Source organism: Anabrus simplex, chromosome 14 (assembly GCF_040414725.1).
Source record: "Anabrus simplex isolate iqAnaSimp1 chromosome 14, ASM4041472v1, whole genome shotgun sequence".
NCBI classification, from domain to species: domain Eukaryota; kingdom Metazoa; phylum Arthropoda; class Insecta; order Orthoptera; family Tettigoniidae; genus Anabrus; species Anabrus simplex.
Window position 1 is genome coordinate 23,888,653 of NC_090278.1, and position 20,079 is coordinate 23,908,731.

The 20,079-nt window shown below is 38.3% G+C and overlaps 1 protein-coding gene across 2 annotated transcripts in view; it reads left to right on the forward strand.

The window, feature by feature from the left end:
• Window positions 1–20,079, forward strand: part of Stt3A (catalytic subunit 3A of the oligosaccharyltransferase complex) — a 182,687-nt gene that overhangs the window by 76,454 nt on the left and 86,154 nt on the right. For both annotated transcript variants that reach the window (XM_067158057.2, XM_067158058.2), the window contains exon 6: window positions 12,778–12,884. In XM_067158057.2, coding sequence (XP_067014158.1) covers window positions 12,778–12,884 — 107 coding nt within the window. The remainder of the gene's footprint in view (window positions 1–12,777; window positions 12,885–20,079) is intronic.

The window sequence follows — 20,079 nt, forward strand, 5'->3', positions numbered from 1 at the left end:
AGTCTTACATTAGGACCTAAACAGTACCGGTAATAGGCAATTCGAAGACCTCCCATGGCTTTCTTTTTTTTTTAATTACATTTAGGTGCAACATGTGTTTTTGTCTTGCTAACATAATCACGTACGATAATATCAAAAATACTGAATTTGTGTTAAAAAGCAGTTCCGATTCCTGCCTGAAAGCCCAGTTACTCTGCAGTGCCGTGAGCAAAGTGCCAAAAACCTCTTCGGCAGTACGATCGAAAAATGTGAGAATATAAACATCTAACCCTGGACATAATGTGGACGTTTTATAAATGCGAACATTTGACGAAACTCGTTCCGTCTTCAAGCAGAGCTTCACAATTAGGTATTTATTTATTTTCCACCTAGTCGATACAATGATTGCTTAAGGCAATTTTTAATGGTCAAAAGTGGTACATGTTTCGTATATTATCATTGTATCGACTAGGTGGAAAATAAATAAATACCTAATTGTGAATCTATTGAAGTGCGATACGGACCATGAAGCTGATTTTATGTAATTCAAGCAGAGCTGTCGAAATGCGCCGTGTCTCCTTGCAATTGTTGTCGCCACTCTCTGCTTTATGATTTTCCGAGATTCTCTAAACAATACCACCCGAAGGCGATGCTAAGATGGTCCCTTATGCAAGTTCACCGCCGATCGCTTTTCCAGTACCGGTACAGTACTTGCTTTAATTATCGCAGTGACAGGGCGTTAACGCCAAGATCCATAAATATGCCATAGCCGTCCTTTTGTGAGATACAGTTTATTAAAAAACGATTGATCGAGGATTTAGCGTTGATGGGACTGGAATTTCTGGACGGTTGATCCGGGAAATCGTTTCTTCGAGGAACGGATAATGCGGGACTTTTACAACGTGATTTAATTACGATGCTCGCGGGACCACGTAATTTGAACGCATATTCCGGGAAAACGTATTTTCCGGGAACGGATAATCGAGGTTCCACTGTACTCGCTGATGAGCGGGACTCGCGACTGTCTCATGACTCGCTCTCCATTGACACAATGCTGACTCTTTCAGGACCGAATAACTTGTCACGGACTCGCGACTGTCTCGTAATCACTCTCCATTGACACAACTACTCAAGATTGACTGTCTCGAGGCCTTTTATATATATATATGCCCATTGAGATTCTTGTAGTTCCCACTTCTGGATCGTTCTGGGCACATTTTTCATTGTTAATCAGCTTCTTCTGGGAGCTTCCTCATTTCGAGCCTCAACAATTCACTGGCACTATTGTTTCATTCGCTGCTTTGCGACTATTGTCATCATTGTCAAAAACATATCAGATGTAAGGCTTTTCAGGCGTTTGCTCTATCAACCAGCGTTTCATCTTAGGTCTGACACTAGACTCATCAGAGTGGGATGTGTCAGGCCCTACCCACTGACGCTGGGGTGTATGCAGGTGAACTTATCAGAAGCCCTTATAAGAATTTAGAATTTTCTATATTGTCATCATTGTCACAATAACAATAATGTATCAGGTTTTACGTTTTATTATCTTCGTATGTGGTTTCCTCACATGCTAAAGTTCTGGGCTCTTTTTTCCCCGCAGGAGTTCTTTACGTCACAGCATGCCATTATGAGAAGTATTGTTTGATGTCTACCCAAAAATCATCGATTTTTTTTTAACGTTTGTGCCAGTGGAGTTGGTGTAGGTAGTTGAAAAAATCGGCATCACAAACAACCAGTAGAAAACATTATTTTAACTATCACCACATTCCAGGTGTAGAAAGTATTTTAAAATATCAACTTATGTACTTCTAAGAAGTTACATGCATTACTTGCCTACAAATTTTATGAAATATTATTATTTTGGTCTCTAAAGATCATGTACGCATGGGCACAAAAGTGTAATTTTGCTTTCTCTCAAAATAATATTGAACATACATGTAGGATATTCCATTTGCATTTATATTTATAAAGAACCAACATTTATAAACATTTTAAGCTAACCATCCCACTGGTAAGTTAAAAATTGACGCTTGTACAAATTTTTTACATACGAATGGAAAAACTCAGCACTGAGGTACCAAACAATCAACTGGTAACTCAGCACTTAAAAGGTTAGAGAAGACCTGTACTTGTTTCAACGCTCATTACGCGTCATCATCAGCCAATGAATCACGTGAGCAAAATACAACTTATCAAACAACCGTATAAAACACATGATAGCGCTTACAAGAAAAATGTTAAATTAAGACTAGTTAAAATATAAAACACATGACAGCAAATAAAATGACAAATGTTAAAAGTTAAATTGTAACAAGTTAAAATATTGACAGCAAAACGGAGAAGGTAATCCAGTTAAGCTATGATACATGAGAAAATAGTCCAGCTTGAGGTGTATAGAACATAATTTGTATCTTATAAAACACTTGAATGCACCTACTGAGACAATTTTAAATGTAACTTTAAATTGATGAGAGTATCTAAAACACATGACAGCACCTATAATGTCACTGTTAGATTATAACAAGTTAAAATGATGAGGTGCATTGGGCAAATAGGGTGAAGTTTCACGACTAGATATTCAGAGCATGTCAACGCTATAAGATATAATAGGTTTTCAGCAATAGGTCAACACCTCTGACGCCAACTACAAGTTTACCGACATCGAACATGATGTAGAGATCCTTCAAATGGCCAATAAAGGGCCTCTTATGAATATAATTGAAAATTGTTTTATCCATTTTGATTAATACTTTAATCTTAACTTCAACTTAAATGAAACTTCTGAGAAGCCTAATATCCTTTTCGATTTCTTAATTAACTTGTTTAACGATATCAGATTTTCAAACACTAGCGCAATCTTTCAAGCCACGCGCAATACGCATCCCCGTCACTTGCTCCCACTACCTCATCCCTCTGCCCCACCTTAGCCCTACTCCCCAGCTTTAGCTCCTCCTTTTTTTCCCCCTTCTCCTCCCCACACTCTCCCTTCCCCTCCGTTATTCAGCCTCTATTATTGCTCTCTTCAGTAGCCCAGCTCCTCTCTTTTTTAACAACTGTGCTATCATGCTGCTCAAGGTGAGTTCACCTCTTTTCCCTTATCTTTCTTTGGTCCATGCACATATGTATCACGCCTAGTTTGTCTTTCAATCTTTTCGTCAGGTCTCCACGTTTCCATACTGAACTGGGAATCATAACGTTGATTCAAATTATGATCTTCACATGACCACAATGTTGGCTTTAGAACCACCTGAATTAAGCCTGTTAATTACCACAACTTAAGAGAACAACATTTATTCTTCCTACGGAAAACACAGGTTGCCTTACGATCTATACACCTCAAGCTGCACTATTTTCTTGTGTATCATACCTTAACAACTGGAATACCTTCTCTGTTTTGCTTTCAACGTTTTAAATTGTTACAATTTAACTTTTAACATTTGTAATTTTATTTGCTGTCATGTGTTTTATATTTTAACTAGTCTTAATTTAACATATTTCTTGTAAATGCTATCATGTGTTTTACGTTGTTGTTTTATAAGTTGTATTTTGCTCAATTGATTCATTGGCTGATGATGATGCGCAATGAGCATCAAAACTAGTACCAATCTTCTTTAAACGACATGTGATATATACTCACATCAATAAATATTCATTGTATTGAAAAGGTGGGCCCTTAACATTTTCATTTTACTGAGACCTCAGTCCATGCGACTTCAACCTCATTTCACAACTGAAGAAAACATTGCTGGGGACGCACTTTGCAAACAGGGCGGATATCATCACGGCATATTGGCGACAGGTGGCATACATTAATAGCAATGGCGTTCAGCACTTTCCCCATTGTTGGCAACGCTGTGTGGATGCACTGGGGGACTATTTTAAGAGACAGTAGTTGAGTTTGATTTTGATTCATTTTTGTTCCATTTTTACTTGTGCACAATAAATTTACACAGAGTTCCAATGTGTGTGTTTCATTTCAACGTTTGCCATGACATCCTGCACTGGAACCCTATTTTATGTTGGCATTCAGATACACACTGCCTTACCGGTTCAATGCACATCGTGGAATTCCCATGTTGTCGCATTATTGCAAGATATACCTTGGTTGCCATGACTTATGGAATGACCCTCATATAATAATACTTTTGCAATTCTGAACTTAACCCACACAGAGTGTGATTAGTGCAGTGGTTTAGCTGCTGGCTTTTCGGTACAGATGGCAGAGGTTCGAATCCCAGTCGATGCTGGGTTGGAGTTCTAGTCTTAAAAAATTGCGTGACTACAGGAAGGGCATCTGGCTTTAAACTCCTGGCCGAAACCAAAATGAGCCTTGGTGGCTCCAGCGACCCTAGAAATATCTGGGATAGGCCGTAGAAATTTCTTTTACAGGTATCAAACTCCTGTTCTGCTACCTGTAGGTTGACTAAAAGACTTCCACCAAAGGTAGGAATTTGATATATATGTGTGAAACAGTTGCAATAATCAAACACAGTCAATTTCATGGCAAAAGAGCAATTTTTCTTCTTTCATTGAGTATATAACATGCCATGCATCTTCTGGCAGAACATCCAAAATATATACTCAAATCTGTTCAAACCTCAGCCAATTGTATACGTTATGTCCAGTATGCTATCGCACAGTTGGGTCACTGAGTTAATTGAGCTACATTAACCCAGTCTCCTGTCCAGCCCCTTTTTTTGGGCTGATTTCAGATTTTGGGCAAACTTCTCTTGCGGATAAATGTTTGGCTATCATGTTATGTACATCATCTAGCACATTTTCTAACCACTGGCCAAGTCTGTTGGGAATAGAAGCCTGTCCATCGTTCCCTCTCATTCCGCTAGCTTTCCATTTTTGCTGTTTGAAAAAAAGAAAAAGAAAGAGAAAAAAAAAAAAAGCAAACTGTAGAAAATCATTGTGTTTCGGGAAGGCATTCTCAGAAGTGAAACTTGAACAACCACGACTACGACTGTTCTCTAAAGTTAAAAACTTCATGGTGGTTCCAGTTTCGACATGTTTTCTATGTCATCATCAGCCTTTCATAAAACCAAGCAAGAGAATAAATTCACATATAGCAACAATATACACACACTAGGTAAAATTTGTATAACAACACAGTTTAAAATAGTTTATATAAAATACCGTATTTACTCATCTATTAGACCCCCCTGGCTCTTCGAGCCGAAGAAAATGAAAAAGAAAAATCTCGCCTATAACCCCCCCCCCCTCCAATGTAATTCGTCAGAGAATGATGACGATTCCGCTTCGAAGCGGGTACAAGTCTTATTGCAGCTCTGATGACATTGCATAAATTTGTGAATAGTTTCGTCCGTACAACCTATGCAATGAAAAACTCGTCAAATCCATGTGGTATGGTACATCTGTGTTTCATAGTTAAGAAATGTCCGCCTCTGTAGCATAGATCTACTGCAGCTATGATGACGTCGCACAAATAGATGAATAGGCCTCGCTTCATGTCCAACCCGCGCATTGCAAGCATGCATCAATCATGCTATATATCTGTATTTTGTTGTTAATAATGTTCGCCAGCATAATGGTTAGCACAGTTAGTTGCTGTTTTCTGGGGTCTGACTTCGATTCCCGGTACCGTACTGCCAGAGATTTACGAATGGCAGGAAGTTTGATATGCAATAAAAGCGGTACATGTAACTCCCCTCCACTAGGGGTGTGTCTAAAAAGAGCTGTACCACCTCGGGATGAGGAAACGAGTTTACTTTAGTTGAGAAATATTTGCGGTTGTTGCTATTTATACAGCAGGCAAGATCATTAACAAAGTGGTCGTTTAATATCTCGTAATTGATTATTTTCACCATTTTGGTCCGTATTGACTTATATACAAATTTCTATAAAATAATTTTCCGCCTTGTCAATACTTTATACACTTTATTCTATTTAATTAAATTTAATTATAGAAATTTTTTAATATCTCGTAACTCGGGCCAATATAGGTATATATTTGGAGAGAAGTAAGTTTAAAACATGATAAAAGGTATCGAATTAAAACAGTTGTTTTACTTGCCAACGTACCTAACAAATAATAATTTTATATCCCCACATACTTTAAACAATTTTCGGAGACGCCAAACGAAACATACTAGTATATGCGTTAATAAAAAAAAGAGGCAACGAACGTACAAAATTAAACATCATGATAATAAAACACATTACCGCCACACCTGTAGATATCCATAAATGCGGTATATTTTCCAGCTTTTTATTTTTTCCGTCGGACTTTTGGCACTATCAGGGCGATAATATACCTAACCTAAACAATGTGGTCTGTCGTATCTCATGGACAGCTGTTTACTACGCAAATCCTGATGTGATAAATGTAGAGAACAAGCATGAAATATACTTAAAATAAGGGTCTTTGTTTCAACATCCGCAGTTATCAAAAGAATGTTTCCAGTTACTGTGTATTACATTTGGAAGTACAACTCGTAACATAAGCTAGTTATCAGCTGATAGTTTGGCATGCCTTCTGCAGCACGATTTTATTCGGAAGGAGTGGCTTCTGCTACATGTACACCAATTGGGAATATCAGAGACCATCTGGGAATAGATTTACACTGTTTAGACTCTATAGTCGGGGAACGAAATTATTTTTAAAAGGTTCAAAAATACGGGACCTCATGTGCTCTTGATTGCAGTGGATGGCTCAAAGATATTGAAGCATGGCTGACGCGACTGACGAGAGATAGCAGTGAAGATGACGTCACTTAGAATGCCGACACGCCGGTAGCAAGGCAGGGAACTTAGCGGCGCAAGGCGATAATTCAAATGAAAGCCGTGATCAGGTTTACTGTGTGGTAGGCCTACTGCTGAACTGACAGAGACAAATGACTGGTCATTAAATTCTTTTGTATCAATATTTAATTATATGATAACACGATACCCTTATCCCTTCTACAGGATCGAGTATGAAGTGAGAAGAATCTTCGTAGCGAGTTTTTACGGCCGTATGCCCTTCCTGACGTCAACCTCACCAGAGGAATTAATGAGACGTAACGAATGACGTGATATGAGTAACTAAAATGGACTTTTATATGTACCGTAGGCCTAAAAGTCGTGTTCACCATTTTTTTTGCCTTTTTACGTTTAGAAATACTGCCTTCCAACGAAAATAGCCAGTATAACTTAAATACATTTTAAGTTTGTTAAATAATAGTATAGAATGTTTACACGTACAATTTATAGCTCTTTATAACCTAGAAGTCATGTGTTCGCTGCACAAAATTTTGTTAAATAATAGTATAGAATGTTTACATGTACAATTTATAGCTCTTTATAACCTAGAAGTCATGTGCTCGCTGCACAAAATTTTGAGGTTATCACATATTGGACCCCCCTTTATTATTTTTGGCTGTAAAAGTGGGGAAAAAGGGGGTCTAATCCGCGAGTAAGTATGGTAAATGAGGATTGCTACGCGTTGGCGGCGTAATGATCTTAATGTTGTCTTGGTACATAAGTTGAGGCACTTTCTGTAAAGTTGGGCTTTGGTATGATAAAGCTTAATGAACATGTTAAAATCTTGATAAGTGTCTTATTCATAGTGAAATGTGACACTGAGGAATGATCTGAGCGCTGTTGGTAGCATAGTCTTCTTATATTAAATTTGTACTATGCACATCAGAAGGTGGTTTTCAGTGTACATGTAGGTCCTAGGACGATATATAGGACCGAGGTTCCTCAGTCCAAGCAGAACGTGAAACCTAGAGAAAAAGGGGAGCTGATTTTATGGTGTTCTACAAAGGGCAAGTCATACGTAGCAAAGGTATACAGTGTTATAGTGTGAGACTCGCCTTGCCGCAGCGTACCGAGAACCTTACTCTATGGAGAGGAGTTGACAACTGGAGCTGGTTTGTGAGTGTGGTGTAGAGGTAGATGGGAGAGGGAAGGAAGGGGCTTGGAGAGGAACTGCCTACAGGGAAGGTGTTGGGGGTGGGTCTGGAGGGCAATGCGGTGGGGATGTATGGCAAGGGAGGGTGTTATGTATTGTGTGGAAGATCGAACCCTTTCTCAGAAACTTAATACCTTTAAGGACCATAATAAGAAAGTCGTAAAGAACCTTGGGTTTCTCAGAAATTTCGTTTAAGTTTAAATTGGGGTTTAAAAACTGATGGAGGTGTATGAAGCAATTTTCGGTGACACCCAGGAGAGGGCCTATCCCTAAGGTCCTGAGAATCTCTAAATCTTGGTCTATAGTGGTAAAATTATGTTTCACATCATGCATATGTTGGCCCGCTGCTGAAAATCTATTGTATTTAATATCATTGACGTGTTCCATGTACACAATTTTGAAATCTCTTCCGGTCTGCCCTATGGACGAGGAATTGCAGTTATTGCAACTGAACTGGTATACCCCTGACCTTAAGAAGGTGTTATTTTTTTTATTGTGTTGGAGTTATATATTATGTCCACATTCCTATTATTAATACGAAAGGATATCTTGATATTATGTTTCTTAAAAATGTTGGTGATACTGTAAACATTTTTAAGAAACCTATCAAGTTTTTGAGAAAGCGTTCAATCTTCCACGCACTACATAACACCCTCCCTTTGCCATACGTCCCCACCGCATTGCCCTCCAGACCCACCCCCAACACATCCCTCATAGGCGGTTACTCTCCAAGCCCTTCCCTTCCTCCCCTCTCCCATCTACCTCTACCCCCACAAACCAGCTCCCGTTGTCAACTCCTCTCCATAGAGTAAGGTTCTTGGCACGCTGCGGCAAGGTGAGTCTCACATATAACTCTCTATACCTTTGCTTCATATGACTTGCCCTTTATAGAACACCATAAAATCAGCTCCCCTTTTTCTCTAGGTTTCACGTTCTGCTTGAAATGAGGAACCTTGGAACTGTTTTAAATATGTGTCATTATACAAATTTTACCTAGTGTGTATATTTGTTGCTATATGTGAATTTATTCTCTTGCTTGGTTTTATGAAAGGCTGGTGATGACATTGAAAACATGTCAAAACCGGTACCCTCATAATAATAAAAATGTTGTAGTATAACTTATGTGCAACAGTTTTGTATCTACTGAAAAGGTGGACTTCCTTACATTAAAATTACTTGTGTACGACTGTTCTAACAATATGGGAAATATAGAAAGAACATAAAGAAGATTAAAGAGATGAGAATTTAAAAAGAACCTTTGTAATATTCTATCCAGCTTTTCTCTCTCCCCATTGTTTTCGACTTATTTCATCATCTCAGTTTTATTCCTTCTGCCTTCATCTTTTGTTGCATTTGTTTTTGTTGTCTGAGTCATCACTCCATAGAATGCTTTGATGCAGCCTCCTTGCCACCCTATCCTGTGCTAACCTTTTTATTTCTACGTAACTTTTGCATCCTACATCTGCTCTAATCTGCTTGTCATATTCATACTTTGGTCTATCCCTACTGTTCTTACGGCCTACACTTCCTTCCAAAACGAACTGCTCAAATCCTGGGTGTTTTAAGATGTGTCCTATTATTCTATCTCTTCTTCTTGTCTAATTTAGCCAAATCGATCTCCTCTCACCAATTCGAATCGTTCATGATTCCATCTTTCCATCTCGCATTCAGCATTCTTCTGTAACACCGCATTTCAAAAGCTTCTATTCTCTTTCTTTCTGAGCTAGTTATTGTCCATGTTTCACTTCCGTACAATGCCACACTCCAGATGAAAGTCTTTAGAAACATCTTTGTAATTCCTATATCAATGTTCACGAAGTGAGCAAATTTCTCTTCTTAAGAAAGGCCTTCCTTGCTTGTGCTAGTCTGCATTTTATGTCCTCCTTACTTCTGCCATCGTTAACTTTTTTACTACCCGAGTAACAATATGCATCTACTTCCTGTAAGACTTAATTTCCTAATCGAATATTACCTGCATCACCAGCCTTCGTTCGACTGCTCTCCATTACTTTTGTTTTGGAGTTATTTATTTTCATCTTGTACCCCTTTCCTAAGACTTCGTCCATACCATTCAGCAAATTCTCGAAATCTTCTGCAGTCTCGGATAAAATAACGATATCATCGGCAAATCTCAAGGTTTTGATTTCCTGTCCTTGGATTGTGATTCTCTTTCCAAAATCCTCTTTGATTTCCTTTACTGCCTGTTGTATGTAAACATTGAAAATGAGGGGGGGATAAACTGCAGCCTTGCCTCACTCATTTCAGGATTGCTGCTTTTTTTCAAAGCCCTCAATTCTTATCTCTGCAGACTGATTTTTATTCAGATTGTAGATAAATTTTTGTTCTCGGTGTTTGATCCCGATCACCTTCAGAATCTCAATAGATTAGTCAAATAAACATTATCAAATGCCTTTTCTGGATCTACGAACGCCATGTACGTGGGCTTGCCCTTCTTAATTCGGTCCTCCTAAGATCATACGTAAAGTTAGAATTGCTTCACGTATTCCTACATTTCTTGTGAAGCCAATTGATTTTCTCCCAACTCAGCTTCAGCTTGTCTCTCCACTCTTCTGTAAATAATCATCATCTTCCTTCCAAGTATTGGGCCATGTGTCCCGTTTCGGTCTTGCATTTTTCTTTTTGCAAGACTTGAAAGCAATCAGATGTCATTCCGACAGGTTGCCAGCCTGAAGGAAATAAGACCATTGGTGGGGCTGCCACCTCTCAGCTAATGGACTAGCTGAAATTACAGCATTTCCTCCGTAACTGATGTAACTGTTATACTGCCGTGACTCATTAAAATTTTGCAGGCATGAGGTACTAAACTAATGGTGCGGTAGCTTTCACACTTGTCAGCACCGGCTTTCTTGGGAATCGGTATAACATTATGCCGAAAATTGGATGGCACTTCTCCTGTCTCATACATCTTACACACTAAATGGAATAACCTACCCATGCTGGTTTCTCCTAAGGCAGTCAGTCATTCAGAGGGAATGTCATCAATTCCAGGTGCCTTGTTCCTATTTAGATCTCTCACAGCTCTGTCAAATTCTGATCTCAAAATTGGGTCTCCCATTTCATCAGCATCAACAGCCTCTTCTTGTTCCAGAACCAAATCATCTACATCTTTACCTTGTTACAACTGTTGGATATGTTCCAGCCATCTTTCTGCTTTGTCTTCTTTCCGTAGAAGTAGTTTTCCATTTGAGCTCTTAATATTCATACACCTAGTTTTCCTTTCTCCACAGGTTTCCTTGATTTTCCTGTATGCAGCATCTACCTTTTCTAGGACCATAAAACCTTCAACATCCTTGTATTTCTCCTTCAGCCATTCTTCCTTAGCTACCTTGCACTTTCTATCCACTTCATTCCTTAATCCCCTGTATTCTTTTCTGCCCTCTTCATTTCTTGCATTCTTGTATTTTTGTCGTTCATCAATGAGGGCTAGTATCTCCTAAGTTATCCACTGATTCTTAGTTGATCTTTCCTTTCTTCCTTCCTAACATTTCTTCATCAGCCCTACTAACCTCATTTTTCATGACCATTCTTCCTCTATTGTGTTTCCTTCAGCCTTACACTCCTTTCTTTCAACTTGTCTAGATCCCATATCCTTGCATTCCTTCCTTTCTTCAATTTCTTCAAGTTCAGATGATGGTATTTCATGACCAACAAGTTGTGGTCAGAGTCCACATCTGCTCCTGGAAAAGGTTTTGCAGTTCAACACTTGGTTTCTTAATCTCTGTCTGATCGTAATGAAGTCTAATTGATACATTCCATTGTCTCCAGATCTCATCCATGTATTCAGCCGTCGCTTGTGGTGTTTAAACCAAGTATTAGCAGCGACTAAATTATGGTCAGTGCAGAATTCAACCAGCCGACTTCCTCTTTCATTCCTTTGTCCCTGTCCGAATTCTCCTACTGTATTACCTTCTCTTCCTTGGCCTACCAACTGCAGTCCAGTCTCCCATCACAATTAGATTCTCGTCACCTTTTACATTTTGTATTATATCTTCTATCTCTTCATATATTCCTTAGTAGCTTACCCACTGCCCTATTTTCTTATTTATTATTAAACTCCTGCATTTCCCCTGTTTGATTTTGTGCTGATAATTCTGTAGTCGCCTGACCAAAAATCTTCCTGCCAGCGTTCTTCACTTATATCTTCTACATCTAACTTAAGTCTATCCATCTCCCTTTTCAGATTATCTAACCTACCACAACGATTCAAACTTCTAACATTCCCAGCTCCGACTCGCAAAATGTCAGTATCCATCTTCCTGATGATCGCCCCCTCTCGTATAGTCCCCACCTGAAGATCCGAATGGGGGACTATTTCACCCGGGAAGAAGCCATCATCCATACATCATTCATGCAGAGAGAGCTGAATGTCCTTAGGAGTTAGTTATGGCTGTAGTTTCCCGTTGCTTTCAGCCGTGTAGTAGTAGTACCATCAACGCAGCTAAGCCATGTTGAGTATTAACAAGGCCATATCTAGACTGTCGCCCTTGTAACTTCCGAAAGGCTGCTACTCCCCTTAGTTCATTAGTCTGGTCTCTCAACAGATATCCATCTGATATAGTCGCACCTGTGGCTCAGCTATCTGCTTCATTGGGACACTCAAGCCTCCTCACTGCAGCAAGTTCACATGGTTGTTATATTTCATTATTATTATTATTATTATTATTATTATTATTATTATTATTATTATTATTAATCCCCCTTCCTTTTCCTCACCCAATCTTTGATTAGGTTGATGACCTTGCATTGCCTATTCTCTAGCTTGCAGATGTAAAAGTATAAAACATCAGACATTGAATATATGTTAATCACTTGATAATCAGGTGATGTAAGTAAGATTTTTTTTGTGTTTCTAGGTATTGCCATCTTCTGCATGCTACTCACCTACTACATGTGGATTAAAGCAGTGAAGACAGGCACAATTCTGTGGGCCACTCTCGCAGCACTTGCGTACTTCTACATGGTGAGAGTCTGAATATATTACCAATACTATTACAGTAGAAGTCCGCTATAGCGAGTATGGCATATAACGAGAACCCCGTTATAACGGCAATGTTTTGCTGTCCCTTCAAAATTTGCATATTAAACTGTGTATTACCCTTCAGTTACAGTGAGAGCCCTATCACTGACGCATCCCTTATAACGAGCGATTAAGTGTGCACGATTTTTTCCGTTACCGATATTTATGCACCCCAGCGATTATGTTGAATGCAATCATTTATCTTCAGTATCGCTTCCTCGCTATGTCCACTAGCGAGTTCTCTCGTTGACATTCGAAGGTGATGTCGTAGTCGATTATTAATACCTGTCGACTGCTGTTCCGTAAAGAAAATTTGAAATGAATTTGAAATTTGAATTTCGTGATAAATGCGTAAATAACGTGTCCGTTAACAGTTCTTAACTCGTTATGTCGTAGGTACGACATTGTAACAGGTGTAAAATCTTCAATTATTATGTTTAATATATTTTAATTATAGTTTATTTTAATGCTAAATTCACTATCACTATCAGCCATATTCAATCGTTCTTACAATGTGGCCTCTTTAAGTCTGAAGCAAGGTAGTTTTTCATGAGGTCTCGCCATCTGGGACGGTCTTGAGCTATGTTCTGCCAGTTGATCCCAGTAACCTTACGGATGTCTTTATCCCATCTGTCCGGTGGGCTTTCCCTAGGTCTCAGATGATCTTTCGGACTCCACTCAAGCACAAGCTTTGTCCACCTACCATCAGTTCTCCGAGCAACATGGCCTGCCCACTGCCATTTTAGGGTGAACACCCTTTCTAAAATGTCACTGACCTTTGTGACTGACCTGATGTAATCTGCTCTCTTCCTGTCTTTCTTGGTGAAGCCTAGCGTGAACCATTCCATAGCTCTTTGGGTTGTTCTGAGTTTTTGCTTATTAAACTCGCTCAATGTCCAGGTTTCACAACCGTAAATCAGTACAGGGAGGACACTCTGGTCAAAGACTATCTTCTTCAGGTGGGTTGGCATGTTGGATTTGAAGGTTGAAGAATTTCTTCCGTAAGCTTGCCATCCTAGTTTGATACGTCGGAAGATTTCCGGTCTTTAGTCCCCTTTCATGTTTACAAGCTGCCCAAGATAAACAAACTCATTGACCTGTTGTAATGTGGAGTTTCCCACGTGCAGCTTTCCTGCTGGGGCCCATTTGTTGAGCATTACTTTGGTTTTAGGAAGGTTCATGGATAGTCCCACTTTTTGACAGGCTGAGACAAGATCTTGTATTAGACTTTGTAGTTCATCAATGTCGTTGGCCAAAAGTGTAATGTCGTCTGCAAACCTTAAATTATCTTTTATTAAATTTTAAACATTACTAGTACAAGGTTTCCCTGTAAATATGTAGTATAACTTTGTATAACCTCAAATACGTATTGTGTATAAGTTAAACCTCAAAATCTAGATAGTCAAAAGCGGTAGAAAATTCCATAATGTTCGTATGTTAGACTTATTGTACTATAATTTGGTATATATGAAGGGTTCTGGAAACTTACTGTAAGTTTTTACTATCCAGATACGTGTAGAGACATTACGAATGTTGTAGATATTTCCATGTACATTTGTAAATAGTAGAGGAACGTTTGAGTACCCATTCGACTAGCTGGTCGATCAATGTTTTGAGTGTGTTCCATTAGAGTGTTGTAAGAACTCTTCCAGAAGTCGATCATTCTAGATGGTTGATCGAATAGTATAAATATCGAGCTGTCAATCAGTGAGGCAGTCAGAGTATTGGACTTGAGTGAGTGAGGCGGTGAATTCAAGAGAGTGCGCGAGTCAGTGTTGATATATGTACTGGTCAGAATCGACTTCAGGGTACTCCGCTATTGAGTGTTGTATATAGTGTCATTTGCGACTGTGTATAATTGTGTGTTGTGACGTACAGTGTAAATAAAGTAATTTATATAAGGAAGTGAACATGTTCTCGTGTTTTATTTATTTACTTAAAATAAAATCGCATCGTAGAACGATAGTTTAAAAAACGGCTGACTAAACAATCGCTTAATTTTAATCCTAAATTCTGCAATTAAGTAAAAATTGGATACACCTCGAGATATGGCAGGGTGCATAATTGATTTCAGAGGTTAGTTTATATTTTCGTAATAAATGCGTAAATAACGTGTCTAATAGCAGTTGTTAACTCGTTAAAAATAATGGCTGAAGTAAACTATCTCTTCATTTTAATGTTATATAACGTATTGAAATTATGTAGGAATGTGATACACCTCAAGATATGGCAGAGTAGGCCTACATCACTGGTTTTAGAGGATAGTTCATATTCGTGTCTAGTTAAATTTCGGAAAAGCTATTCACATGTAAATTTTTAGCGAGGATAACTCATTTCTCTACATGCGTTTCAAATATGTTTTCATGACACATATACAGTTAGGTTAGATGATGCCATTTGAAGAAGAAAACTCTGGAATGATACCGTATTTCTCCAAATCCAAAACAACATTTTTTTCCTCAAAATCTCAAGCGAAAAATCAAGGGTTGTCTTGCATTTGTGGCCTGACAGTAATGAATACCACTGGCAATTACCAAGGTAACCACGCTGCATCTTTTCGCACGCGCACGCACACACAAAATTCGTTGATAATAAACGACCACCTCTTTGTTATACATCGCTAACCATGACAGCCGGTTGTACAGTGCCTGTGCATAACGTCACTGGATTTCGGGAAATAGTGAAGGGAGAATGACATTCTGTTAGCCTCTACAAAAACGTTCTCAAATCTACAGAATGGCATCAAAACATGTGAGCCTTCGAATTCTTAGAAAGACCACGGCTACTCAACAGCAGAGTTATAATGCGTCTACTGTACCTGACTCTTAGTAAAATTAACTTTTATAGACAGCAGGAATATTTTCATGATGGATATTCATAAAGATACGTGGAACAGGTATTGCCGGCAAATTTTCAGCGGGTCCTCGTCGATATTATGATGCCAAATTTAAGTTAATGGTTATTAAACACTCGGAAATGTAGAATAACTGTGCAGCCGCAAGAAAATATGGCACAGGCCTAACTAAAGTTAAAATTTGACGTCAGCATGAAGACAAAGATAGCTTAAAAAATGTGTACTGTTGAAAAGTGCATTCAGTGGTCCGCAGCATGGACACTAAAGAAGTCGAAAATGAAATTGCGAGGTATGTGCGCGACAAACCCAAGGGCGAATGGCCATACCGTGCGGCAACAAACTCTTTCATTGACCTTCAACTTCCGTGATTAGGCCTATACATCGTTAGCCGTTGAAGTTGGCCGAACCTGACAAGCGAGGCGTGTGCGTAGCGGTAGCCGGTTATATCCGACGCTGAGTAAAAGTACTGTAGCAGTTTTATAGACAGCAAGAATATTTTCCTGACGGTTAGCCGTATTGTAGAGACGCATGGAATAGGTATTGCTGGCAAATTTTCAACGGATTCTCTTCGGTATTATGATGCCATGGGCATTAAACCTGCGAAAATAATGAATAATTGTGCAGCCGCAAAAAGAATGCGTCATAACGAAAGCCAATGTTCGGCGTCCAAAAATGCGTACTCTACAACAAAGGCATTCACATGATTTTACAAAGCACTTTTGGAGCCTGATTTAAAATTTTTGAAGGAAAAAGTAGAGTTTGTCTTGGATTCGGTACTGTAATTTTTTCAGAATTAAATTAAACATTCACTTTCACGTAGTATCAGATTTCGAAAAATAACATACTAGTAAGCCGTAGTGTGGATATCATCTGCGGAAACGCAAGTTTTGAACAAACTGATTTGCCATTTGATACCGATGTTAATGTATATGGTGGGTTTTCCGACTTTTATACAAAAATCTGATATAACGACAATCCGCTATAGCGAGTAAATTTTCCGCTATTTTGACTTCTCGCTATAACGGACTTCTACTGTAGTTGCTTTGCTCTTCAGCTCAATTTTCTCGTCCTCATTGTAATCGAAATAAACTTTCAACTTATTAGGTCTTCAATACATACTATATCTACTGAACACAATTTGATGTGTTTTGAGTACGATGCGTACGGGTGTGATATTTTGGTATTAACAAAAAACACAACATTTTTGGAAATGTCATTTTTTGTGCGAAAACCATAAATTCAGTGAAGAAAATCTGGAAATCATATGTTCCTTATTCTCAAATAATCGCAGAATCTAATCATTTCACAAAATCATGCCATTGGCGCAGATTTATTATGAAAAATCGTATTCACCACTAAATACTAGTGAATTTATGTAGATTAGAAAAAGATGGAAATTCTAAGTTCCCATAGAGGGAATTAGATATTTTTCCACCAATAGAGCATGTCAAAAAACAGATCAAAAATTAGATGTATGGCTTTTCAGGCGTTTTCTCTATTAACCAGCGTTTCGTCTTAGGTCTGACACCAGACTCGTCAGAGTGAGATGTGCTGATAACATTTGTAGATTTCAAGAAAGCTTATGATTGCATCCATAGAGAATCTCTGTTCAAAATTTTAAGACACCTTGGACTACACCCCAAATTAATAAACATGATAAATTTGACTCTCACTAACACAAAATCAAAAGTGAAGTTTATGGGTGAAACATCAGAGACATTTGAGATTAAAACTGGTCTACGGCAGGGAGATGGGCTCTCACCACTATTATTTAATTGTGCTCTAGAAATGGTAATGAGGGAATGGTTTAGGAAATGTCCCCCCAAAATAAAGATTGACCGAAAAATCAAAACAAATTGCCTGGGTTTCGCTGATGATTTAGCATTACTAGCATTGGACATAAAAGAAGCAAAAACCCAGATATCAGAACTTCAAAGCATTGCAAATAAAATTGGCCTCAAAATATCATTTGAAAAACTGAAATTATGCCCCAAAAACCAACACAGTTAAAAGAAGTTACCATAAATGGTAATAATATCATAATAGTAACTCATTTTAAATATCTTGGAGAAATAATAACACAAAACCTAAATGAAAAACATCTCAATCCAAACAAGAACAAATAGATTAGCTAAAGCACAAAAATTAACATGGGATATCTACAAAAAGAAATGTCTATCAATAAATGCAGAAATAAAACACTACAACACAGTTATAAAACCAGAAGCTACATATGCAGCAGAAACACATTTTCACCTGAATAAACAATCAAAGACTGACAGACTTCAGAAAATTGAAAGGAGGAATGGAAGAACCTGCATCAACAAAAATACCAGAAAGATGGACAGTGGCAATTAATACCTAACAAAGTCGTGTACAAAGAGCTAGAACCCATTACGGATAATATGCGTAAGAGGAGACTGGGATTCTTTGGACATATCATGAGGGTGCAGGATTCAAGACTTCTGAAACAACTAGTACAACACAATCTCGTCTCAAAAAATACCACAACAGGATGTAAATGGATCAGAGAAGTAAGAGAGGATCTGAAGGAAATAGGCCTTACAACAGAAGACACCACAAATAAGATAAAATTGAATACAAAACTCAAGAATACAAACCTCCACTTTACCCTTACACAAAACAAACCAGCAACACGCATATTTTCAACTGCGGAAAGGGCATGAAGATCGGAGCGTCTGAAGAAGTACTGGGAGGACCGCAAAGCCTGAACAATCCCTTCAAAGAGACCTGAACGACCGACTGACTAAAGTGATCCTATGTGGTCATAAAATAAGAAGAAGAAGAAGATAGAAGAGTTAGCTTGTGTGCAAATGTGGAAAATGTTTTGAAGCCTTTTCATTCAGAGTCATAGAGATTAGGCAATGTTCAAAAGTACTCCATGGTTTCTTGTTGTCTCTGCCTATAAATATGTATTTAAGAAGGAAAATTATGTTCAGAAAGGATGAAACAGTATTTGGCTGACAAAAAGAAGAAAATCCTCCATAAACCTGACTAAAGTGTTGGCAAAAAAATTAAAATACAGTAAAATTTTGTTTATATATTTTCCAGGGGACCGAAGGGAAAAAACCGTGTAAGTGAAATTCTGTAAATATGAAGCTGAGTTATATTCCAAAGTATATATGGCAATATGAAACAATATAAACACAAAATAAATGCACACAGATTTTAAAAATACAAAAAGAGGGAAAAGAGTCACTTTACGGAATGAAAAAGTGTTATTTTGTTGTTGTTTTTTGCCACGACATGAACAGTATTCTCAAACTGGTAAAATTTGGCCATTATTTCCTCAGAACCTTTATGGCACATCACAAAATGTTTGATAGTCCATAGAGCATTGACAGAATCGTTAATGGTCACTGAAGTATGCTGCGGCTCTTCGGTATCGTCGTGATTGCAGTCCTCACTCAAACCTCTTTGTGCATCTTCAGCAATCTCGGACATAGTCATGGCTTCTGCAGTTACAAGGTTAGCGTGAACATTCACATAAACTTCGAATGATGCCTCCTCTTCCAATTTCCTCCATCCGCCGTCATTATCAGGAGCCTTGCCATTATCATCTGTGATATTACAATCATCATCAGAACTACCTCCAAATCCAGTTTTTCGGAAACAATTTCGAATTGTCAGTTCTGAAACATGGTGCCATGACGCCGTGATGTAATGCATTCCCTATCAGAAGAAAAGATAGTATTTTTTTTTTAAGTTCCGTTTGGGCCTGCTATGTACCACGTGGTTCTTATCTCTAGCAGCTTTCTTCTTTGACCAGTACTCCTTCATTCTTGCACTGTGAATGTCTTTTCGCTCCTGAGTCCATTTCACAAGATATAACAACTCAGAGAACAATTTCTTTCAGGGCTGCTTCACACTAGGCGACCGGAATCGGCTACAGAGTAGCTCCTGTGAATTCTGTATCAGTGAACGGTCACGCTACTTAGCCGCCTTCCCCAGCCTACTGCCCATGTTCATTATCTACTTGCCTCTTGTTATTGTCAAAAAGAAAGAAGGAAAGAGAGTGTCGTAGGTTTCATTCACATTCTATATTGAAAGATCATTTGGAAAAAGGACTTTTCTATAAATTATTCGATTATTTATGTGATGATCAAGTTTATTAGTTACTTCGGGATGTCAAAGAAACCTTTTGACAAACTCTTCAAAAGTGTGAAAGAAGATATTACAGGAATGGATACCAAGTTGAGAAAAGCAAAAAATAAGTCTTAACTTTGAGGTAGTTGAACTGAGATGGTCTTTCCTTGAGACCAT